The following is a 24,849-nucleotide window of genomic DNA, read 5'->3' on the forward strand; positions in this document are numbered from 1 at the left end:
GTGTTGGGTGTTTGAAATCAATCTCCTCTTCCCTGGATCATTTCTCTTGTGCTCCTAAGAGGCTGCATTATATACAGCCATGTCAGGCACTGAACCCCATGACTTTGTTCATCAGGAACTCATGGAATGTTTCAGTTTTTCCAGAAAATGTTTTCTGTGTTAGGCTTTGTTTGTACTGGAGCACTTTGAAGACGAAAATCTGAACTTCAGCATACTTTTAATGTCTTTTAACAAGGTTTAAATTTGCACTGGGCCAAAATATTACACACACCCCCCCCCTTTATAACAACTTCTAGCTCTAAGCATTGCTCCTTTGTGGATTTGGAAAACCACAGAGGCATGTTTTATTAGAAAATATTTTTTGAATATGAGTCACAGAAAAGCAGAGGTCAGAATCCTCAATTGCTGGTGGCATGCATAAAATAATCTGCTTCCTCTCCCGGCTGTGCCCACTCCCCAGGGTGCCTGTGCTCCCTGCAGGGCTGGAGCAAACAGGCATGGGAAGCTTTGTCCCAGTGGCACCTACCTTGCTCTCCTTAGCTGCCCCCAAGGCCATAGAGCAGAGAGTTTTTTCCAAAGTGCCACAAATGCTTTTGGCCTAGTGGACCCCTCCCCTGTTTTTTATTTTATCTCATCTATGCCAAGTCTCCAAGGCAAAGGCATTGTGGCAGGGTAGTTTGTGCTTACACCCACGTGTCAAGGTTGTGGTGATGTGTTCTTGGAGGAAGTGTTCTTCAAACTGCTTCTGCAGTGGTATCATCATTGGGTCAACTTGTTATCAGTGTTGGAGACACATGTGGCACTGCTAAGACATGGCAGCAGCCACTCTGGGCTGTCCAGTGCTCCTAGAGAGTGAACCAAAGTGGGGAGTTGCTTTTAGAAAGTGATAAAAATCACAAACCCTATCTGTCCTTTGTAATTTGAAAAATCTTTTGTTATTGTGCCAAGTGTTTAGTCCTTAGATTTTAAGCAAATTTCAGTATAATTGGGGGGGGGGGGTGTGTTTGCACTGCCACAAACGTCTGAAGCCCCTTCTGCAATCAGGACCAATTGGGCAAGTGGTCAGGCCTTGCCCTGAGAGATGATGAACTTGAAGGATGGGAGAAAGAACCTGCAGGTAGATTTTTAAATTTGTTGTTAAATATATTAAAATTTGTTCAATTTTGAGGCTGGTTTATGATAATCTTGGAAAATGAATTGTCAAGAACTGGAAAGAAGGATTCATTTGTGCAAAACATCTGTTTAACAAAACCACCTTTTTTCTTTCCAATATGTTGTTCTTTGAAATTACATCTTTTGAGATGCCTAAATGGGAACATCAGAAACTTTTGTGCTTTTTATTGGTTCTTGCTGACTCTTAATCATGATATTCATATTTGTATCAGGAGAGATTTCATTCATACAAGTCTTTCAGTCTACAGAGAGATTTGGGGATTGGTTTATGATGAGTAATCAAAAATTTTGAGATACAGACATAGATGCAAATTTCTAGGGGAGTCCTTTAATTTTCCATTTCAGCTTGATGATGCCAATCCTCCAGTTGAGCAGTGGTCATAGGAGTGTGTGAACATGCAACCCAGTGCCCATGTTTACCATATCTTCTCTCTCTCTTTCCTAGAGTTCTTCAAAGAGCTCCTGGAGAACGCTGAGAAGTCTCTGAATGACATGTTTGTACGGACGTACGGCCGACTGTACATGCAGAACTCGGAGCTCTTCAAGGACCTCTTTGTGGAGCTGAAGCGCTACTACGTGGGCGGCAACGTCAACCTGGAGGAGATGCTCAACGAGTTCTGGGCGCGCCTGCTGGAGCGCATGTTCCGGCTGGTCAACCCCCAGTACCACTTCACGGACGAGTACCTGGAGTGTGTCAGCAAGTACACGGAGCAGCTGAAGCCCTTCGGGGATGTGCCGCGCAAGCTCAAGCTGCAAGTGACGCGAGCCTTCGTGGCCGCCCGCACCTTCGCGCAGGGCCTGGCCGTCGCCAGGGATGTCATCAGCAAAGTGTCTGCGGTGAGCTCCGTCCCCTGACTGCTCGTCCCCGTGTCCCTTGGACCCGTGATGGGCAGCATCTCTCCCTGTTGTACTGTACCTAAAGGTGGTGGTGGTTGAGCGCTACAGACGGACCCAGCTCCATCTATGTAGGCTGGGCTGTTGCGTGGTAGAGTCACATTCTGAGGACATCGCTGCCCGGTGCTGCAGCCCAATTCCCCAGCTGGATGCTTTCCTCCTGTCTAGGGAACAACAACAGCAGGAAATTAAATACCTTCTGCAGTGGAAATAACCAAGTTTGCTTGTGTAATGGCCATATCTTCTTAATATTGCCTTTAAATTACAGTGAGTCAGGGATGCTACAGGTATCTATTATGGAGCAGCTGATGATTCGCTCCTCGCTGCAGGGCAGGGGGAGAGGCAGTTCACATGAACAAGCAGCACTTCTGTGATAACAGTAAGCTAGAACTGTCTGCACAGGGCAGAAGCCATTTGTACTTGGTGCCACACATGCAGCACAAGTTAGACCTCAGACTTTTATAGTAAAGTCACTTTTTGGGGGGATGAAACAGCTGCGATGTGCTGGTCACTTAAATGTTTACCTCTCTCTTCATATAAATCACTTTGGAGCTGTTTAAGTGGGGTGACTGCTTTTTTGCCATGAGATTTGTTTTTAATTTTAGTCTGAGTTGTATGGTATAGGGAACAGTCAATAATCCCCTTGAAGTGATTATGTAAGATAACAAATACCAGTGATTTCCTTTTAACAAACTCAGCTCATTTCCTGTGGGCTGTGGAAGATTTATTATAATAATTTAATTGGGCAGAGAGACGTTTACTTTCTCTCTACCTGGTTATGGAGTAATAAAACGTGAGGCTGAAAGAGCAGGCAGGAGTTTGAATCACACCAAGTTCCAGGGCAAAACCCCAAAAAACTATTCAGATACTATTAGAAGCAGAATGCAGTTCTGTAGGCAGCACAAACAGCATCCTTAAATGAGATAATCAGTCAAATTTCTTTGACTTACGGGGATAATATTAAAATACTGTCTTTGAGCCTAGGGAAAAAAATAAGGCTGCTTCCATATTAGTTTTTCTTGAAGATAAATGAGGCTAACAGCCAGCAATAGGCCTGAACTATGTATGAAGGAAGGAATTTCTTAACTAAAATACCCAGACTCCAGGAGTGAGTTTTAAGTTATCAGTGACAAGTTTAGGTCCTTGGTGACCTTGACTCCCACCAAATAGAGACGACTCTCAAGTTAGATTAATGTGCTGCTGGTTGAGGATGTGTGCGTGGAGTTCTGTGTGTGACATGTGGGGTCACTCTTACGAGATCACAAAAACTTTCAGCCTTAGGGATGCTGTTCTGGTGGAAGGGAGGGGTGGTCGCAGATGAAATGTGATGTCTGTGCCAGGCCACTGGCCAAACCTGTTGACTGTTGGTTGGGGTTTCAGATTTGGTGGCCCTTGTTTTGTTGTTGTGGCAGCTTTTGTGGTCAGGGGATTGGGTTTTCACTGCTGTAGAGTGTGGATGAAATATTCGGGTGGGAGGTCTGGCCATTAAAGCCCCTGTACAGTGCAATTACTTGATAGGCAGTAAACATGCATGGGTGAGGGATTGTGTTTATGCTCCGTCTGCTCAGAATTCATCAAAACGTCTCCAGACTTGACACAGGACCACGAGGGCTGCGGTCCCTGCATCTGTTACAAATCAGTCGTGAACCTGAGGTGGCGTTGTGATTTCTCTTTCCCTTTTGATGATCCTTGAGTGTAGAGTTGCCTTCAACCCTGGAATTAATTGCTTGAGTGTGAAAGCTACCCAGAGTCCCACGCAGCTGCAGAAATAGCTCACATGCTGTGGACAATCACAGTTGTTCTACTTTCCACTTCAATTTCACAAGTTACACTGGAAATCCTACAACGGATTGACTTTTCCAAGCAGTAACAAAAGTCCCTGCTGTTGAATACCTAAGCTTCAGCAGTAGAAGGAATAATAATCTTTTCTGTAGTATTTTAATCTCTTTCAGTGGGAATCTAACATCATGTTTCTGCAAGACACAATGGGAAATCCAAGACATGAGTTTAAAAGCTGATGTTTTTATGCCTGCTGCTCTGTGGTTGTGTTTTGGGGCTTCCCACATTACATATAGATTAGCCTAGCTTTGCTGAGCTCTCTATAATGACTCCATTGACTTTTCTTCCTTATTATTTTTACTCAGGAGTTGTAGTGGAATGACTGCATGTACCAGGGATTAACTGGGGGATAAATCTTCATTCTTCTTTATGAAAAAATGTCCAAAGGAGTGCAAATTAGTTTTACTTTTAATGTGCTTTGTGACAAGTAAGTTAAAAACGTTTAACTGAAAATCTTCGGGAGGAGAAATACAAACAACTTCCATGCCCAGCTGTGTATTTTCCTGGGATACTATCAGGAGAGCAAAGAGCACTCTACAGTGCAATGGCCTTGATGGCTTTTTAATGATCCTAGGTATTTTCACATCTTCATTAGGGAGTTGCATTTAGAAGGATATTGTTCTTGCATGAGTTTGGGAATAAGGGGGTAAAGGACAAGAGAATACTGAAAAGCTGCAAGTACACTTGCTTTCTGAGCCAGAATGGTAGAAAATAACTTTAAATCCAGCCTTGAATGGATCAAAAGCTGTACCACTGTGCTGAAATACACAACAGAGAGAAAGCTGTATGGTTTTGAGAGAAAGCACAGACTTTTTTCAAACTCTATAAACCCCACAATTTCAATGATCTAGTCTTCACCCCTCAAATTCCCTTCTTTGGACCCAAAAAGTACAATATTTTCTAGATCTGTTCTGAACAGCAGATCTATACAGGATGCTAGAGATGTGCCCTGCCTCTGAGGTTGGCTGCAAGGGGCTGGGGGCCTCCAGTGCTTCTCTCTGTCCTGTGCTGGTGCTGGGTGCTTTCTCCCTGACCTTCCTGCCCGTGCCTTCAGGAGATGGAAATCTGCCTGTCCCCAAATCACTCTCCTAAGTCATGGACGAGTGCTGAAGTCAGCCGGGTTAAATTGCTGCCAGCAGTGACATTTCCTGCCCTGGCCAGGGCTGGAAAAAAAGGAGTAAATACAAGCCAGAGCCACGAGTGAATGAAAAAGGATGAGAACCTGCAACTGGGCAGTTCTCAGGCTGCATGCCATTAAACCCACAGCCTGGTCGAGGGTCATGACACCTTTGAGGCAAAGAGCACTGGGGCATGTAGGGTGTAGGTCAGCTACAGGTATGGGGTGGAGGTCTCTGTTTTTGGGGGAAGAAGTGAAATCAAGGGCTAGGCTCCCTGACAGCATTTTGTAGGGTCAGGGGGAGCTGGGAGGGGAGGTCTGGCTAGAGGTCAGCAGCAGAGGCACATGAAGGCTGAAGCATGCCAGCCACCCAGCATTGAATCCCTGTGTCTGTGTCACCATCTCTCTGCAGACAGGATGTGGGGGTGTGATCTTCTGCACTTGGCAGTGGTGCTAAGAGTTTTCTGGAGCCCCCCAGGAAATTTTTACTGATAAACAGTTGTTTTGAGATTCTTCTGCCACTTTTCCCTCTTGCCCTTGTGTCCTATAATTTGAGGCAGAACTGCTGGAAGCTCAGGAAATCACCTCCACAACATGCTGGAAAAAAATGCTGAAAGCCACATGAGATGTACCTGCTACCAAAGCATCTGGGCTGCTGGAAGGGGTCTTCTAGCCTATCCGTGGGAACCCTGAAAAAGGCAGCAGCTTGGAAGCTGTACGCAAGAAATGGTGTTTAGTTTGGAAGCACAGTTATGAGCCATATGAAATAATGCCATTTTGTATGAGGATTACACCTACTTCCTCATCTGCTGTCCTCTGGTGACATTAGCAACCAAGAGGAGGCTGCTGGAGATGTTCCCAGTGGGTGACGGAGGTCAGCTTTCTTTTGTATTGGCATTTCTGCCCTAAGGAAGTGTAATGGTAGCAGCCAAGGAGGGAATTTTCTTCAAACTGTTTATGAAGAGAGTGGGACAGGTGATTGTCTTCCCACAGGTGGGAGCCCGGTGGTTTTTTACTTTGAGCTGCCTCATCTTGAATGAGGCACCTGTGGAGCACAAGTTGAGTTGTTGGTTGGCCTGCTGGTCTGCATAAGCAACCTGAACTATGGCTCATGTAATTTTTGGCATGGGTGCTGAGTGCAGACCAACCATTGGCTTAGTAGAAGCAGTGATGAAAATAATAAAACAATTAATTACTAAGAATTAAGGCCTGTGTCATCACAAATGGTAGGGCACCAAGATCTGGTTTTGGTAAAAGTTGTGCCCCTTGTAATCATCATTTGAGGATCTAAAAGTTTGGTCAGAGATCTGATGTCCCTCTGAGCAGTTTTTGCCCTTGGTTTGACTTAGGGAGAATGTAACTATAATCCTCTTTCAGAAAGAATTTTGTGTTCCTATATCCAAAGGCTGCAATATCTTGCCAGGCAAGTGACAGAAATGGAATCTGTTGCTTGCATGCATTGGGAAGGGATGGGGGGACAACACTTATGCTATGTGGGTAACTAAGAAACAGCAGAGGAGCTAAGGAGCCCTTTTAGTGTGTAGCAGAAGGACCTCCAAAGAGGCAGTGCTGTCCAGGCAGCAGGTTGCAAGCCACGAGGCCAGACCAAGGGGCTGCCGTGCACAAGGACATTTCCTTCCACATACCAGGGGCAAACATCAATGCAGAAAACAATACCAAGCACTTCTCCACATCAAAGATGACCCTGAGAAGACTTGCCAAGAATGTGACTGCATCTGCCTCAGTTCCAGCCATCTGTGGGCCTGTGCTAGGCCTTCAAAGCACGCTGGAGCAGCAGTCAGCTCAGATTTAGGGCTGGGAGTGCATGGATAGGACTGTGGATTTGGAGCCGATGATGTCTTGCAGGAGTACTTCAGTCCACTGGCATGGTTTTGACTCTTTTTTTTCCTCTGCCCTGCACTTTGGTTCTGCTGCTAATTTTGAAAACAATGTAAGAGATAATTAAGGATGATTTTGGTTATAGATGCCCAGATAAATGTCCCTGCTACTTTGCTCATTAAAGCAAATTGAATGATTCTCATGATGCTTGGTGTCTGAGGAAGGGAGAGACTTGTTTCTACAGAGAACAAGCTTGATGTGAAAGGCCCTTTGGTCCCAAGGGCACCATGAGCAGGAGGTGCTGAGCCTGGCATCGCCATGTAAGTGGTCAGAGGGAGGGGCACCCACTTGGGTGTGACCCTGAGGTCCCTCGTGCCCCTTGTGGGCTGAGGTTGCTGTTGGGGAAGACAAGCGTGTGAATGTTAAGACTGAGCAGCTTGAGTGCCTGGTGGTGTGATTCTCAGGAGCTCTGCTTTTCCTCTTGGCACTGTCACATCTGGAGTGGGGGGAGCACGCTGTAAGGATGGAATTGAGCATAAATGTACTCTTGAACTTTTCCTTGCGTGAGATAACACTGCAGCAGACATGGCTGGGGATAGCAAGTGTTGAGGCACTCTCAGTACCCAAAATCACTCCTAAAAGTGTTCCCTTATGCAAGACCTCAGAGGACCAAATCTGTGCTTGAACCAGATGCTGTCTAAATTATTAATGTTCTAGCATCAGGCCAGCAAAATTGGTTAAATGCGTACTTAATTCCAAAACACTTTCATTGGAATATTTGGGGTGGGGAAGCAGACCAGGAGCCTTCCAAATGATGTTCTGCCTCACAGTGAGCCGAACGTCAGGACCAGTGTGTGTGCCAAGATGATGTTCTTGCACAACACTGAGAGGAAAAAAATGATGCAAGTAGAGTTGTGTTGGTCCCAAAAATTGATGACTACTCACTTGTTTAAGATGATTGCTCACCTAGAGCATCTCACAGGCAGCTTCAGAGTGTGTTTTTGAAATCATCTTTCCATGTCGCTGAGAAGTTACTCATTCAGGCTTTTAGCCAGTATTGCTGTCATTTTTTAAAATTTTTTTTTTTTTTGCAAAGAAAGCACAGTATAAAACAAAAGTAATTTCACTACATTTATTTTCAAATTGTTTGATTTCTGTTTTCTGGCAGCTGTGCTGCTGGCATGGCAATGCTGTTGTTGTGCAAGCACAGAAAATAAGAAAGCCTGGGTTATCAGTGTTATTATAAATAGTTATTAAAGCTGACAGGATTTTAAATGTTATTAACATTCTTAATGTTAACTTGAGGGTAGAATGAGAGAATGTAATGTAGCTCTGGCTGTCTGACAGCTGGTGGGGGCTCCCTGCAGGACTGTCTATGGTTGGAGTTCTGTCATCCTTCGTCAGCTATTCCTTGCCTTGGGAAGGAGATGAAAAAGAACCTGGTTGCTTCTCTGAGTTTTATCTGCTTGCACAGATCAGTTTATCTTGAGTTTTGGTGGTTTTGTGGTAACCTGTGAATAAGGCATTGCATCCATAGGTGTGTACTGTAGTGGTGATGTTTCTACCAGAGGAATGCATCCAGCTGTAATTGCCAGAAAGTTGGAAAAGGCAAAGGGTGTAACAGTTTCCCTCATGTGAAACTCTGAAATGGGATGGATATGACAAGGTAGAAGGAAAAACAGATTTTATTATGCCACGAGCATGTAATTTTTACAGGAACATGATTTTACCTTCACCAGTCGATATAAGTTAGGACATTACCCCAACAAATATGATACAGAATGTTTGCATTAATCCCTGAGTTGTTTGCTTTTCACTTAATTTTTGTAAATTGTGTGCAAATCTGTATTTTTAAGGAGCAAGTTTGATATGAAGATTGGTGCCAAAACACATCTGTTAGCAGCTTTTAATCTTCACGTTTGACAAAGCGTATAGATATGGACAAATTGTAATTTACATGATGAAACCGCAGGGTGATGGATTGCTGCAGTGGCGTGGAACGCCATGGAAAGGAAATAAATCTCACAAGATAAAAGGAGGGGGCTGGAGTGCGTTTACTTCTATCAGAAGCTTTTACAGGCTATGTGCACTGCAGCTACTACTACCTGGGCTCAAATCTACCAGAGTAAATCCCCTCCAGCAAATAAAGCTTTCTTTGGTACTCTGCTTTATTAGAAAGGAGATTACTTGGTTTGAGGGTCATTCTAGAGTACAGTTTGAATGAACTTGAGTTGCTTTCCAAGATAAACACAACCCCAGAACAAAGCATATCTTGGTTTACTGTTACATACAATGGTGTTTTAAGAGCTTGCACCTGGCATGGCAGGGCCAACATTAAAAGCTTGTGAAGAATTGCCAGTGCAACATATGGCACACCCCACTGACAGAGCCAGAGCTGGTTTGGACTGGGTATGGGCCCTGTGCCAGGGGTTAAGGTTTTTCTTGCAGTGGTACTCAGCAGTTAAGCATTTATCACTGTTGTAATGAGGTGTAATTGCTCATGGTCTTCCCCAAAACTCTCTCTTAGAGTGATCTCTGATTGTGCCTTCCTGTTGCTTTTTGATGCCATAAAATGCCAGTTCTAGACTGATCAATTTGCCCATTATCTTCCTCTTTACCTGTGACTGTATTACACCCTAACAGCTTCCCTGTGGGTTACATCCATCAGTAGCTGGGCTCAGCTTGGCAGTCACTGCAGGCTGGGGTTTGTCTTTTCCATCTCCCCTTTGTGATCACTCTCTGCTCAGCTCTGTGCAGGACTCAAACCTATGTGGGGAAGGAAGCGAAACCTCACTTGCTTTAAAATCGCCCCGTGTCTTTGCTTAAAGGACCTAATCCAAGTGACCATTGCATATTGTCTGCTGTGGAATGCAGGAAAGCAGCTTCAGTTTCCCCTGCATCTGCTGGGATTTTTCTAGGATCAATCCCTATGGAATATCTAAGTGGGGGATGCTGCAGGGCTGCAGCCTCTCAGCACTTGTGGGGCGAGGTGGGAACTTAAGATGGGAAGGGGATGGTCACAGCTCTGCCGGTGGGGTTTTGCTGCATGCTGCTGTGCAATCCCTTTCATAAGGCTGCAGTTTTCCACAATAGGGTTGGGGAATCCTCCTGCTCCTCTTCCACTTCAAACTGCTCTAGTCTGGCTTGTGCTATCAACATTATCCTAATTTTTCTTTCTGGGGAGGATGCAGAGCACTCCTTTGAGGGCTAACAGTGCCTTATGGATGGCCAGGATCAACTGATAAGCCTCTGGACTTAGCGTGGAGGTCCTGTCACCTACTGCTGAATGACACAGGAAGGGATTTTTATCAGAGAAACAACTAAACTACTAAACTTGAGCGTCCTTCAGAGCTTGTCTCTGGGTGTGAGATGTTATTTAGTTCCCCCCGCCACTTTTTTGTTGTGCAAGGACTGCACCATCTGGATAGCAGATGATACCTTTACATTTGTCTGTTTCCAGTTTTCCAACTATAAATCATCTGATTTAGCTGGTTTCTGTTGCTTGAGCTCTTAGTATTTGATCCAGCTCTCCTTTAAAGCCATGCTGTCCCAATAGGGAGCCTTCTGCTGGGACTCCTGCTCCCACTGTGCCTTCCAAATATATATATATATCTAGAATATAAAATGTATATATGCAGTGGAGCATCTGAATCAGATTCCACAGCCATCACAAACAGCTTTCTACGTGGATTCTCCTTCTCAGCCAAACAGGCTCTTTGTGGACAACAGAAGGGTAAAGTGCTATCTGATGAACATTGCTGGCCAGCCAAAATCCAGCACTGAGCTGCATTAGCTGCAGAAAATTGTTCTTCTGTCTCTCTGACCAGTTCACTTGCCCATTGAAGAGAAACCGTGGTTTTTCTGGAGTTGTCAGAAACACAGCAGGTCTTTATCTGTCATCTCTTTCTATAAGAAATGAAGGTTTGAAAATTTGCTGATGTTATTAGCAAAGCCAGCCTGATTATGTAATGCTTTTTTTTAATTATTATTTGTTTTTGTTAAAACCTGTTGCCTCCTAATTTCATGGGTTGTCAACAAGTTTTTGAACTAGAAGGTTAGGCTTAGTTTCTCCGCAGTTCTTGCACTGAGATGGGCAATAGTAAGGTCCTCAGCATATATGTGGTACCAGATCTTCCTCATGTACATTCATCTCCACTTAGTTTTATTGTCCTCTCTGCCATCAAGTCAGTTCCCAAACCTCCAGCAGGTGACATGTGAAGGCCATCCACATCTCCAGCTGTTTGTGTTGAGGGACTTTGCTCTTTCTCAGGGATCCATTTGTGTCTCCTCCAGCACAGTCTTGGATCACAGCCTCTTTAGAGCACTTCCCTAAACACCTTACAAGGAGTTTTCATGTGTGGCTAATTAACACTTAAACTTACTCTTGAGGGACCTTCTCTATTCAGTGCTTGAGATGGGCCCACCGTGTGGTCGGGATGGAGCTAATGTTCCTTGGACTGGCTGGATGGAAATGGTTTCAATGAATGTTTTGAGGCTGGGCCAGAGAGTGAATCAAACATGAATGACCATGAGTCACTTTGGAAATCAGCCCTTTTGAGGGCTCAGGGGTGACGTGCCTGCTGCAGACAGCTCCGCTCGCACGCCCAGCGGCTGTGCTGCGGCTTTGAGGGTCCTCCCGGCTTGTCCTCAGCTGCAGGGTTGTAGCTGCCACCTCCTTCGGGTGTGGGGAATGGCGTTACTGAGCGTGATGAGTGCTGAGTATAAATGAACCCGGGTATCTGTCATGTAAATGCTGTGTTGAGGGACTTGAATGTGATATAAAGGAGCTGGCCTCTGTGCTGGGGAGCCCTGCTGGGTGATTGTCCAGGAAGAGCCACAGCCCTGCTGGGGAGGTGGGCATATACTCCCAGTGGGTTTGGTACAGGAATCGTGTCAGACATGCCGTATTGACATACTGCTTTTTCCTGAAAAATCCAGGCATTATCATCTTTAGCGTGTGTTTAGAATGCAGCTTTGTCTGACATCTTTTAACTTGGATGTATTTTACTGCCTTTCCTGAGCTTGAGTGGTGCTGCCTGTCCCCTTAGGGTGCCTGTCCTTGCAGCCCTGGGAGGGGTCCCACATCATACAGGGTGTACTGCATGGTACAAATAATGTTTTGCAGAGATGGGGGCTGTCTGTGTCCCCTGGAGTGGCAGATACACCCAAGGAGGTGAGCCAGACCCTTTCATCTGTTCCCCAGATCTGTGGACCACATAAGCAGGGACCAGATGGTGATGGCTGACCCCTCTACGTCTCTTCTGCACAGCTCTGTCCTGTTCATCTTGGGGTAAATGTGTGGGGTTTTTTGCTTTGGTGATTGAGGGCTAATTTTCTTGTCCTTTTGTTTTTTTCTCTCGTGAAGGTAAACCCCACGCCGCAGGGTACGCGAGCGCTGCTGAAAATGATGTACTGCCCACACTGCCGAGGTCTGGTGTCAGTAAAGCCCTGCTACAACTACTGCTTTAATGTCATGAGAGGCTGCTTGGCCAATCAAGGGGACTTGGATGCCGAGTGGAATATCTTTATGGGTAAGACAATATGGGTTAAAACCACATGTAGGTCTGCACTGATACTGTGTCCCTCACCTGAATAGCACTGTGAGTGGCTGTGCTGAGCTGTAGCAGGTTTTTCAGGTATCTGGGTGTCTGTGATGGGTATCTTTTCCTTCCACACCTCTCTGTACAGCACACATTTTGCCATTCACATTAACCTCTAAATAAATGAGAATGTTGTGCCAGTGACTTCTGTTGCATCAAGCTTTAGGAGGATGGAGGTGGCATGGGCTTGTAGGCTTGGAATGTTTCTTCTTGCTGGACCAAGCATGTGTGCAAGCTGGTTTTTCTGTACTACTTACACCATGTTGTCACCATACTGCTATCCTTCCTGAAGTCACTAGAAGTCAGTTTTCTCCTTCAGCAGCTTGGGAGTCTCCTTGCCAGCCACAAAGAGCTTTGGGAAAAGCCAGTAGGCCTGGATTTTACACTAAAAAATTGAACAGGACATGACTGAATCTGTTTTCAAACAGCTCATTTGGTGCTTGTCCGCCATCCTTTTGCGATGTCAGCAGGTCTTGCATGACACTGTTCTGTGCTTATACACATTATCATTCAGTACATAAAATTTACACTGAAATGTTAAATTCTACCTTGGGTCAAGGCTCATCAGAATTGACAGTGCATCTCACTTTGGGGCACAGGCAATAGATAATGTTAAATGTTTTCATTTGTGCTGCTTTTCCAGGAATTTTTATTTATCTGTGATTGAGCGTCCTTTGGGAGCAGTCACTTCACTCTAGTTAATGTGTGATGAAGTGCACATACAAAGTATCTGCTGCTACTGAAAATGCTGTGGTACTCTTCCCATTCCACTCATGGAAAAAAAAAAAAAAGATTGTTAGAAAGAAAAGATTTTTGTTTCACTAAATTGCAAGATTAAAAAAAAAAAAAAAAAGAAATTGCTGCTAGCTGACATTTCAGGCTACATTTATGTCTTAGAACTTTCTTTCCTCTGTTTTGTGCACTGGATTTTCACTTTGCTGCCCATGCCAACTGAATGTGTGCAGGATGTTTTTGTGTGTGTATTCCATATAGGGAGCTAAATGTGACACTAAGTTGGGTTTCCAAGTAATTCTCTGTGAGGCTGACACCCCCCCCCCCCCGCCTCAGTCCTCATAGCCGTCCTTCTCATGAGAATATTAAGTATTTCAACTACAATTGTTGCTGAAATAGCTCAAAGCCAGGAGACTTGCAAACATCTAGTCCAAGTAGAAAAGAAGAATCTCATGAAAGGGAAGGGCATAATGCCAGAAAACAGACAAAAGCACAAGCAGCTAATTGCTGTAGGTGGTATGCAGCTAAAAACGAACCTCGGGACAAGCCGGCGAGCCCTGTCACACGAGACTGATCAGGGACTGCCTACAATAATTAAGATTATTAAACAAGACAAAATAAATACATGTGATTCCAGGTCAGAAGCAAAGCTTTCTTCTTGCGGTGCTTCTTTCCCAAAAGGTTTCTTGCCCACTCATTACTTAAGTATGGTATTAAGCTTCATTACATTTATTGGCAGTATTTGCTTGGTTCTTGCACTCTGTGTTGATGGTTGCAGTGGAGTACAGATACAGAAAACTTAAGCTGTGCTTTCTTTAGACAATTTAATAAGTGAACAGGTGCTGGTTATGTTCCAGACTTTGCTTTCTCTCTCAGTTTGCAACTCGAGACAAATTAAATATATCTGGTGTTTAGGGCTGGGCATATGCCACAAGTATCTTGTGTGTGTGTTTAAAGGTTTAAATAATTAAAGAAATAACACCCCAAAAAATTCCCCCCAAACCACCTCACAAAATCCCAAAAACCCATCTCCACGGTCTCATTGAGATTTTACATCATCAGTTTGAGTGCCAAGTTATGTCAATGATTTATTATGAGTCAAAAGCAGATTTTGAATCTATCAAATCAATTTAAAAATAGTTAAATTAGAGAACTTGCAGCAAGTGCTGCAAATCTATATGAATGTGGGTGCATGTGAAATACTCATTTGTCTGTGTACTGGGTCTATAAGTAAGTCAATTATGTAAAGCTGGGATGTAAAGTTTGTAGGTTTTTTGAGACAAGAAGACTTCGTAATTCCTTATTTCTCCAAAGTACCATTTAAAGCTGAGGAGTATGAAATAATGACCGAATTGTACTCTTTTCTCCCCTTTAACTATCTAAATTATTTCTCCCTCTATTCCTGACACAATTGTACACCAATTAGACAGGGGTATACTTTGTTTCAAACAGGCTGTTGGGGGGTTGGAGCTTTCATGAATGAACAGTGTTAATCTCCAGTGCCTTTTCATGATTTTTTTTTTCTCCACAAAGGTTTACTCTGCTCAAAGATGTTGAATTCAGGCTCCATATACATATCTGGAGTACTACTTTGTGTGCAAAGAATTTTTCACCCCCCCCACCCCCTCTAAAAAAAAAAAAAAAGAAAAAAGATTGTTGTTAATGAATGGTCAAGGTCTTCCCCCTCCTTCCTTCCCCTTTTAAATCAGATCTTGGGGTTAAGACTGAAAACTGCCTTTTGTTCTTCAAGTCAGACAGTGAGGCTGAAGATGTGGGTTTCTGATTATTGGTGGCACAATGAGAAAGAATTGCTTTCCTTCATGAGAGCGAGGTGCTTTGTTGCCAAGGATTGTCTCAATGCCAGTAGCAAGGACAAATGTATGCAAGAGGAAAAGGGTCTTTAAGGGATGGTGCTAGATGGTGTGTCTTGGTTGTGTTTTTTTTTTCACCTAAATCCACTTCTTTTTCCCAATCACAGGGAGGAGTGACAGTCTTTGCCATGCTGTGTGTTTGTAATATGTGGCCCGGGTGCATTTTTCATTCTGCCAAAGTTGGGTTTTTTTGTGAAGCAAAGCTGAGCCATTTCACTGAGGCTTACAAATATCATTTACTTTGCACGAGAGCTGGGGAAAATTCTTGTTATTTGTAATCAACTCCTCTCTCCTCCCCATAATGGAAAAATTCTGAGTTGCTCAGAACTCATCTCCCAGATGAGATGAGGAGGTTCCTGGAGCAGGAGCCTCTCCTCCTCCAGGCAGCAGTGCTGGCAGTGCCCTGAACCCCAGCCAGCCTTAGCAACATCAGATGGGGCTGCCAGAGAGAACCACTGCTCGCCACCACTGCTGTGGGGACACCAGCCAGCTCCTGGTGGGAGGTAAAAGTTTGCAGGATGCTTCCAAAATCAAAACTGTGGATGAGGCAGAGCTCCCCCCCTCCGGAGCCCTTGCTCCTCCCCACCCCTTTCTAATGAAAGTTTATTTCGTTTAGTGCTCCTTGCCAGTATCAATCCCAACTCCAATTACTACTTTCCTTATCTTTTCTCGCCAGCTTTGGCAGCTCTGCTGGAGGCCGAATGCATTTTCTCTATCGGCAGTCAAAGCAGAGGCTGCATTCCTGGGCTGTGATACATGGAATGCCATGGCACCCCTGCTAACAAAGGACCCAATTCGCTCTACATTCCCATGGTCTTGTGGATGGCCTGCCCGGCTCAAAGTTTACAAAGATGCCAAACAGCCAGAAGAATTGGGGTTTATGTTTCCTTTCAGTCTTTCACAAACACTTTATTGATCTGTGGCCTTTCCTGGCCACTCAGAGAATTAAGTAGTTACAAAATGGAATGATTTTTCTTTTTTTTTAAAAAAAACCAAAACCCTGTGCATTTTGTGTGTTTTATTATCTGTCTATTCATAATATTTTTATTTGAAATGAGCGGCTTCCTCCACACTACACTGGGATGTTCTTTATGCGCGTGAAAAACCCCAAAAGCTTTGACAATGATGAACACATTTAAGTTGTGCTCCACTTGTTTACAAAAGTCTCCATTTGGTGGCACATCAAAAGCATTTTTCTCTCCTCCGGCACAATGGTATATTCATGCTAGCAGTCATTACTCAGAGATTTGAAGCATCACTTTATTGGAGCCCACCACAATACAGTCTAAGAGTCTTTGTTTCATTTGTTATTACCGTCCCCCCTTTTTTTTTCCTTTTTTCTTTTTTTTTTTTTTTTTAATGCATTTAGTTCAGACCTGTTTGTAGTCCCTGACGGTGAAATTCCAGCCGTGCCCTGCAAAGAGCTCTGTCACTGATGCTGGTGGTGTGTGCTGCAGAGTGAGGGCCTTTCCTGGGGCCTCCAGCACCACCAGGACTCACTTCCTAAACACCCACACCTTGGTGGAGCTGAGAGAGTGAGAAGGGGTTAATTAATGATAGTTCTTTAACTAACAGCCAGCAAATCGTCAGAATACTGAGTTTTCTTTAAAAACTGGATTTACAGGCTAGGAAGGCATCTGCAATTCATGTTGGGGTTATGGTGTTGGATTATTGTTATAATTGGTGGGTTTTGTTGTTTTTATTATTAATAATAATAATGTTACATACACAAATAGTTGTGTATTTTTCATCATTTGTGGTTTTTTAATGTAGTGTATTTAACATGATTTGGGCACTAAGGCAGAGCTGTTACTAAATTGTTCAGTATATAGAGTTTCTTTATAGAGCTTTAACAGATAGCCAGAGCTCACAGAAGTTTTCTGTTTGTGCAAAGTACCTTCTGCACTTAGGAGGAGGATGAATGTCATGAGAAAGATTAATAGACTGAGTGTGAAACGCCCATTTCTCGTTAATGGAAGGGACCAGGCATATCTTAGGAGCAGGGAGGAGCTCTTTGGGGCCAGAGGGGCTGTTCAGGCTAGGAAAAAAATGAAGAATTAGATACAACTGGAAAAAGATGAGTTTGTGGCAGAGCATCATGAAATGATGCAGGAGAGGAGACCAGCAAATACTTTGGGGTTGAGGGACTACAGTGAAAGCTAACAGTAAATTGAAGTCGCGATGGGTGAGAAGAGACAAGAGCTTAGTGCCAGGTGTATTCCTGGAGGCGCCTTGTAAGGGAGAACCAGAGAGAGGGTTTAAATGCAGTGCAGGGTGAAAGCCTTAATGACAGTAATAATTTCCCAGAGGAAGTAGTGGATGGTCCAGTAGCTGCTGTGTTTAATGATGCATTTGATGAGGACATGCATGTCGGCACAGGAGGAGTGACCCAGTGTTGGCTGAGGGACTTTCCATCTCCCCTTACTTAGAGATGTGTCAAATACACCATGAGTGTACAGCACTCACCCTCCTCTCACACAGACTCCCTCCCTTATGCAAATTGTCCATATAATTCTAGGAGTTGCAATCCTTTGGCTTCCCCAGGCAGGAAAATTCCTGTAGCTGTCCATAAGGGAAAGATGGTATCAAGGATTATCTTGGACCCTTGCGTGTTGGTGCCTTGTGCTCAAGACCAGCATGAGGAAGATGATGGCTTTGGAAGCAGTGTTGAAAAACAAATGACACAAGGCAACCTTTAATAAACGAGCATGGAAAGGAGAGTGTTAGTAATGCTTGTTCTGATGGGAGGAGCTGATTACAGGCTGCTGTTGGCAGGCTGTGATGGCTTTTGATGTCCGTGAGCCTGTGGTTTGGTGCTGGCAGCATCTAAGTGTCTGGTGAAGGTGTAGGCTCTGGGAACCGAGCAAAATGTTTCCTGGAGATGTGTGCTGGTCAGAGGTGACACTGCAGTGGTTAATGTCCATGTGCTCAAACTGTTACCCTTCTTAACTCTTACTCCTGAAGCTCCTCTGTTAAAGTCCTTCATTTTTCTCTCTGTGTGTTAGATTCAATGCTGCTGGTAGCAGAGAGGCTGGAGGGACCTTTCAACATTGAGTCTGTCATGGACCCCATTGATGTGAAAATTTCAGATGCGATCATGAACATGCAGGAGAACAGCATGCAGGTGTCTCAGAAGGTAAATGAGCCAAGAGGACACTTGAGTTTTTTTATTTAATGTGTGTTATTTCCCTATTCTTGTCAATATGCATTTTCTTGAATGCCCTTTCAAATATATATAAAGCTAATGTATTATTTTGGGCAGATACTGCATTGGACCCTGGAAGAGAGAAGCTCTTGTGACCTCTTATTTCATAAAATCCTTTCCTTCTCTCCCATAGGTTTTCCAGGGATGTGGCCAGCCAAAAACACTTTCCCAAGGCCGGACTGCTCGCTCTGTCTCTGAAAGTAGTTTCAGTGCTCGTTTCAGACCCTACAACCCAGAGGAACGACCAACAACAGCTGCTGGCACGAGCTTGGACCGACTGGTGAGTGTCTGTTCATGCTGGTGCCACACAGGCGCTTCATACTCAGGTACCACAGTGTATAATTTACCATTTTTAATTGATAGGCTTTCTTAATATTCCTTGGCTGTCTTAAAACTCTCTAAGGGGTGTAATCTGTCCATAGTTCTAGACATTAATTACCTCAGTGCTTCTATGTCAGAGGAGTGCCTGTGTTAAAAGCTTGGCATATGAATAATATGTGTTTGAGGAGCAGTGTTTAATTTTGTATTAAAAAAGTAAATCAACCATCAAAACTTACAGCCTGAAGATCTGGCCTGTACACGTCTGTTGTGATAAAAAATACCTTCCCAACTTCACTTTTACTGAGCATTTGGTATTCTGGATTATGTCTTGTGTTCTTTTTTTTCTTTTATTTAATAGGTTACTGATGTGAAAGAGAAGCTGAAACAAGCCAAAAAATTTTGGTCATCTCTTCCTGGCAACATTTGCAATGATGAAAAGATGTCTGTAGGCACTGTCAATGAGAACGAGTGCTGGAATGGGAGCGCCAAGAGCAGGTTTGGTGGTGCTGTTGCCCCTGGTTAACTCTTTCCCTCTCACTGCAGACTTTCCCTGTGTCCTGACACCTCTCCCTGAGCCCTTTTCTCCTACAGGAGTGATTGCAGCTCACCCAAGACAGGCTGCTGCTATTACCCCTTTAGTTTTTGTAGATGGGAGAGCTGGAATGTAGCACCAAAGTGTTGTCCAACCTCTATGTGGGAGTTTCTTCTAGAGGAGGGAACAGAGCACAGATACCCAAATAGGTCATCTCTCCTTGGACTTAAGCCCCTTACTAGTTGTTTGTGGAACTGGGGAGATGATCTGTACAAAATCCTATATTGCAGCCACAGAGCAGAGGTGCTTGGATTGTCTGACAGTGCTGTTGCCCCAGTTCCCCCAGTTGGTGTTTCCACCAGGAACTGGTTTCTTTGAGCAGCAAGGACAGGGATGATGGAGGTTGGAGACCTTCTCCACTGCTGAGGTCAGTGGCACAAGGGGGCCAGTGGTTACATTCACACTTTATATGGAAAAAAAGAGTTACAAAACTCTCTCTTTTTCTTCTTTTTTTTTCTTGTAAGGAAAAAATTGCCAACACATGACTAAGCCAGAGTTTTTCTGTCATATGGTTTATGTAACTGTTTTACTTTTATTTTGGAAATAAAAGTTTCTTTTTTTTTTTTTTTTCTGTTTGCTTACTGAGGAAATAATCACAGTCCAAGATGTTCCATTAAAAAAAGCAGTTGTCTGGGGTTTTCCAGCAGTTTTTCTAAGTAATAGTAGGTTCTGCTCTTGATAGTTTTGGGCCACAGCACTAAGCCAGACCTCATAATTTTGCACTGTTTTGTGTGTGCCTAAAACTCTGCTACACTTCGCTAGGGTGATGTTTTGGGTGTATGTGACAAGAAATGGCTCTGCCTCCTGAAATTGTGTTTGTCAGCAGCTTCTAGGGGCTTTTCATAGCAGATACCCCCAGTGTGTGCAGGGGCACCAGTATCAAGGAGAGATGGAGACTTGGCAAGGAGACAGGGCAGGCTGCATAACCTATGTGGGTTGGACAAGATAATTTGCTTTACTGTTTTCTCCATGGCTCTGATAAGGCAGAATTTCAGTAGCCTTCCGCTCTTTGGTCTCAGACTTCTTTGAAACATATATTGATCACAAATAATAACAAAACTGTCATTACCAATTATCACTGTCATTGTCACTCCCATATATATAGGTCAGGGTTTGAGCATGCTTTTCAGAGAATGCTTACTTCTCACTGCCCAATGTCCAGGATCAGTAGACTGTGCTAAAGGCTTTTCTCTCTCTTGTGATACTGATGTTGGCATCATAACTAAGAAAAGTAATGTTCTTTTCTGTTAAACTGATCTTTCTAGCAAGCCAGGTAATTGGAGGAGAAGGGAATGTGTCCTATCCCTGCTGTATAAGATGATACTCCAAATACCTGTGTCAGGAAATGCAATCTGTTGGGTTTTGTTGCTCAGTCTCTCTTTTAAACCAGGAGGCTGTATATGTGTTCAGACCTGAGCATGTACACCTTCTGAAGCTGAGCATCTTGCCTCTCCCCTTCTCTGATGTGTGGGGCTTCAGGATCTCATCTTCAGCATCACAGGTGTTTCTCTTGCTGGGGTTATTAGGGAAATTGCATCTCACGTCTGCGTGGTGAGAAGCACGCATTCAATATCCCAGCTTGATGGTTAAGGTGCAATACTCAAAGCTAGAATGATACTCTTGCTTCCAACACTATACAACAGTTACTATAGGTTTCTGTGGGCTAACTATGGTCTCAAAGGTTGTGTTCCCAAAAGTGTCATCCAACTGGCATCAAGGCATCTCAGCACCATGTATTGCTCTGTAGCCAGCAGCAAGCTGATTTATGCTGTTGAAAGCTATTATTAATATAAACCCCAGATTTTTCTTTTCAAGTTGGGGAGAAAATTGTCATTCCCCTGCCCTTGTGGCACAGTGCAAATTAAAACAGTCCTTCATTCCACATGCTGTAGAGATTGCAGGGAAGGGAGATGGGGTAAGAAGGGCTGTGTGAGGTTTATCATGTGGAAAGATGCTGTTGGGCTCAGAATATTACCCAGACTGAAAGCAGGGATGTCATTGCAGTGTTCCCATGTTGTCATCCTTCAGCATGGGACCCTGCTGAGCTGTAGCTCTGGTACCAGCAGGAATGGTTTCTTTTCAGGTATGACTTTGCAGTGACTGGAAATGGCTTAGCAAGTCAAGTGAATAACCCAGAGGTTGAAGTTGACATTACCAAACCAGACATGGTGATTCGCCGGCAAATCATGGCTCTGCGGGTGATGACCAACAAGCTGAAGAATGCCTACAGTGGGAATGATGTCGACTTCATTGACATAAGTATGTTTGCTGTTTGCCTTTTGCTTTTTCTTTTTTCCCTTTTAATTGGATTTCATGGTAACACGGGTAGCTGGTTAAGCTTCAGCTGTGGGTAAGCATGTTAGTGAGGAGGGTGGGAACCAGCCTCTCCGACAGGCTGTGTGAGGAGGGGTGTTCCCACAAAGCCATAGAAAGGTTTGGGTTAGAAGGCACCTTTAAAGGTCATCTAGTCCAACACCCCTGCAATGAGCTGGGAGATCATCTACTACATCAGGCTGCTCAGAGCCCCATCCAACTAGCCTGACCTTGAGTCTCTCCAGAGATGGAGAACCTACCACTCTCTGGGCAGCCTGTGCCTCAGAGTTTCACCACCCTCATCATAAAACCATTTCTTCCTTATATAAAATCTAAATCTAGTTTCTTTTAGTTTAAAACCACTACCCCTTGTCTTAATGCTGCAATCCCAGCTCTCTCAGTCTGGATTCATAGAAAAGGTGTTCAGGCTCTGAGTATTTCTGTGTCGTCCTCTGGACTCCCTCCAGCAGATCCTTCCTGTGCTGGGGGTCCCAGAGCTGGATGCAGTGCTCCATGTGGGTTCTCATGAGTGGACTAGAGGGGGGGAATCCCCTCCCCTGGCTTGCTGCTCACAGTGCTTTTGATGCAGCCCAGGATGTGGTTGACTTTCTGGGTTGCACCCATCGCCCAGACGTGATGACTGCTCACAGAAATCACATTAACCAGGGGACCCATGCTTCCCTCTCATAAACACCAGAACAGCCTCACTCTTGCCTTTTCCCCATGCTGCCTTGTGCAGCCAGCAGAGGAGGACAGCAGGTGTGTTTGTTTCCCCAGGTGAGGAGAGCAGCGGGGAGGAGAGCGGCAGCGGCTGTGAGCTCCAGCAGTGCTCCCCGGAGTTCGAGTTCAACGCCACCGAGGTCACTGGGAACTCCAACAAGAGTGACAAGACCGTGAACACTTCTGCTGCCACCAGAAGCGGTCTATCACAAGCAGCCTTGCTCCTTAGCATTTTGTTCTTGGCCATGCAAAGACAATGGAGATAATTGTGCAGCATAGGGGGAGGGGAAAAGACTTTTATTATCAGAGGTAGAAGGCACCTGCTTTCACTTTTATACCATCTAGAGACTTTGCTTTTTAAGTTAATGGACAACAGTGTACAGTTTTTACTATGTTGCCACTGGTTTTAAAGATACTGATTGTTTTTTTCCCTTGCTATCCTGGGAATAACAGGAACGGGAAGTACCAGTCTATCCCATTCACCAAGAGTCCATGTTAGAGGTGGATAACAAAAATGTATATACAAGCCTGTAGTTAGCTCTGCATTTGTGTCTTTATCACTTCTTTTTTGTTTTGTTTTGGTTTTTTCTTTTACTGTATTTCTTATGAAAACAAAAACCCCAGGGTCTTCTCTTGGCCTGTAACAAGTATGTGTTTCTGAAATGAGAAATATCTGTACAGAAGCAGGTTTTATTTATCATGTTATCTTATGAGGAAAAAATAATTGCCCAACAAGCAGAAAATGTTTCATGTAGTTAACTTCCCATTTATCCACATTATGTTAGTTGCCTTATTTGGAGAGAAGTGGAAGTCATTTGTCTTCATTATGCGGTAAAAACAGAAGGTGAAGGCAGAGCTGGTCATCGTGCCAAGGGCCCTGTTTGCATAGGGCATTCATGCCAGGAGCAGGTTGTGCTCGCTTTACAGGAGGTTTGGTTAAATTGGAAGGGACTACAGAGAATTCCCATTCTGCAGACGCTGAGAAGAGTTGTCGTTTGTTCCCCGGGATCCTTGCAATTAGCTGTAACTCCTGTGGGTCAGTTCCCAACGTGCATCCCCCATGGGAATGAGGCATTAAACTTGTTCAGTTGGAAACAACTTGTGGTCTTGCAGATCCAAATGCCAACATGTGTCTTGTCTGCACGTTTGTTAGCTGAATGCTGGGTTAATTTTTAACGGTTTCGGTTCTGGTTTTAAGGAATCCTGTGCGGGAGGGCAGGTGGGGAGGGGTTGGGTTTGTGTTTGTAACAGTTTTATTCCCTCTCTGATGGGGGCAAGAGAGAAGGAGCAGGCACTGTTGCAGGTACACGGAAGCAGGAGCTGGCAGGCTGAAGATGCCTCATTTTGGGTGTGTTTGGTCTCCTGAGACCTGATGCCCAGCACCTGTAGCTTCTCAGCACTACGTGAAACACCCTCCTTTGTCTACCTGTGCTTTTGGAGTTGGAACAATGTTGTGGTGAACAGCAACTCATGAATAAAAGAAATGTATATTTTTAAGAAAAGAGATGAAATAATTTTTGAAAGAGTTTAGCGAAAGCAACGTCTTTGGAAAGACTCAAAACTGTTCTTCACGTCTCTTCCTGCTTTGGATAGCCTTTAGGTCTGGCTGGATGCCTGGATCTGGCCAGGAGAGCAATCCAGAGAGAAAAGGTTTGCTCTATTCCACCCATGTGTCCTAAAGGATAATTTTCTATTTTTATATTGAAGCATTAATTACTTGTTAGCTCAGGGTCAGCATTATACTCAACTTTATTTTCACACCAAATTTCTGCAAAGCTCTAAAGACAGAGTATTGGTTGGTATAAATAATTCTGGAGGCTTAATTTTACTAGAAGTAGCCAGTTATTTATTAAAACATGATGTTACTAGAGTTAGGGATATTCTGGTTAGATTATTTTTCTTTAGAAAATAAATCATGGAACCATAAAATTGAAAAAACTATAAATTTATGTGTGGGAAAAAATGGATTGTAAATAGCTAAGTTGTCTTGCGAGGAACTGGAAAATGTGCTGATACTTAGAAACTACCTCAGTTCTGAGGAATTTCCTTTCTAGCTTTGAGTGCTATTACATTTACTTGGTAGAAGTGAATCTGGTCTCCAATATGTAGCTGAAAGAGTTATCCCTATAGACCTTGTTAGATTGTTTTTAATTTAGAGGGTTGAACTACATCCAGCTGTTTTCTTTCAGCAAAGTTCCCTAACAAAGAGAATTTCTGAATTAAATATTGCTGATGGTTTCCATGACTTTTCCTGATTTGTTTGGTTTCATGGCATTTTCTGATTGCCCTTTAATTATTTAACTGGTTCTAGCCATTTGAATTTTAATCCTGAAATAAACAAACCTTAGATGCACCACCATTGTAAATATATCGCAGTAAGGTCTGACTGGATAACCCTTCTGGCTCATACCCAGCTGGCAGGCCAGCAGAGTTAAATGAAGAAAAAAAAAGAATAAAAAAAGTAAAACTTCTTCAGAGCTCTGAGATTGGTGGAACAAAAGCCCTTATGTTCAGAGTGGCTGCCTGCTCCAACATCTCCCTTCTCGGCCTAAGTGTTCATATGTAAGAAAGTTCCTTGTAAATTCTGGTTTTGAGCATTTCTGCTCAGAAAACAAAAACACTTCTGAATTTAT

General features: G+C 43.9%; 1 protein-coding gene across 2 annotated transcripts in view; it reads left to right on the plus strand.

Annotated features, from left to right (window-relative positions):
• Positions 1-24,570, plus strand: part of GPC4 (glypican 4) — a 67,077-nt gene extending 42,507 nt beyond the window's left edge. For both annotated transcript variants that reach the window (XM_005526177.3, XM_088062663.1), the window contains exons 3-9: positions 1,619-2,010; positions 12,228-12,393; positions 18,071-18,201; positions 18,404-18,550; positions 18,950-19,086; positions 21,267-21,442; positions 22,274-24,570. In XM_005526177.3, the coding sequence (XP_005526234.2) occupies positions 1,619-2,010; positions 12,228-12,393; positions 18,071-18,201; positions 18,404-18,550; positions 18,950-19,086; positions 21,267-21,442; positions 22,274-22,482 (1,358 nt within the window). In that variant the 3' untranslated portion in view covers positions 22,483-24,570. The remainder of the gene's footprint in view (positions 1-1,618; positions 2,011-12,227; positions 12,394-18,070; positions 18,202-18,403; positions 18,551-18,949; positions 19,087-21,266; positions 21,443-22,273) is intronic.
• The last annotated feature ends 279 nt before the right edge of the window (positions 24,571-24,849 follow it).

The sequence above is a fragment of the Pseudopodoces humilis genome, chromosome 15, assembly GCF_049639895.1.
Source record: "Pseudopodoces humilis isolate 2021_Gansu_Grassland_sample_001 chromosome 15, ASM4963989v1, whole genome shotgun sequence".
Classification (NCBI taxonomy): Eukaryota; Metazoa; Chordata; class Aves; order Passeriformes; family Paridae; genus Pseudopodoces; species Pseudopodoces humilis.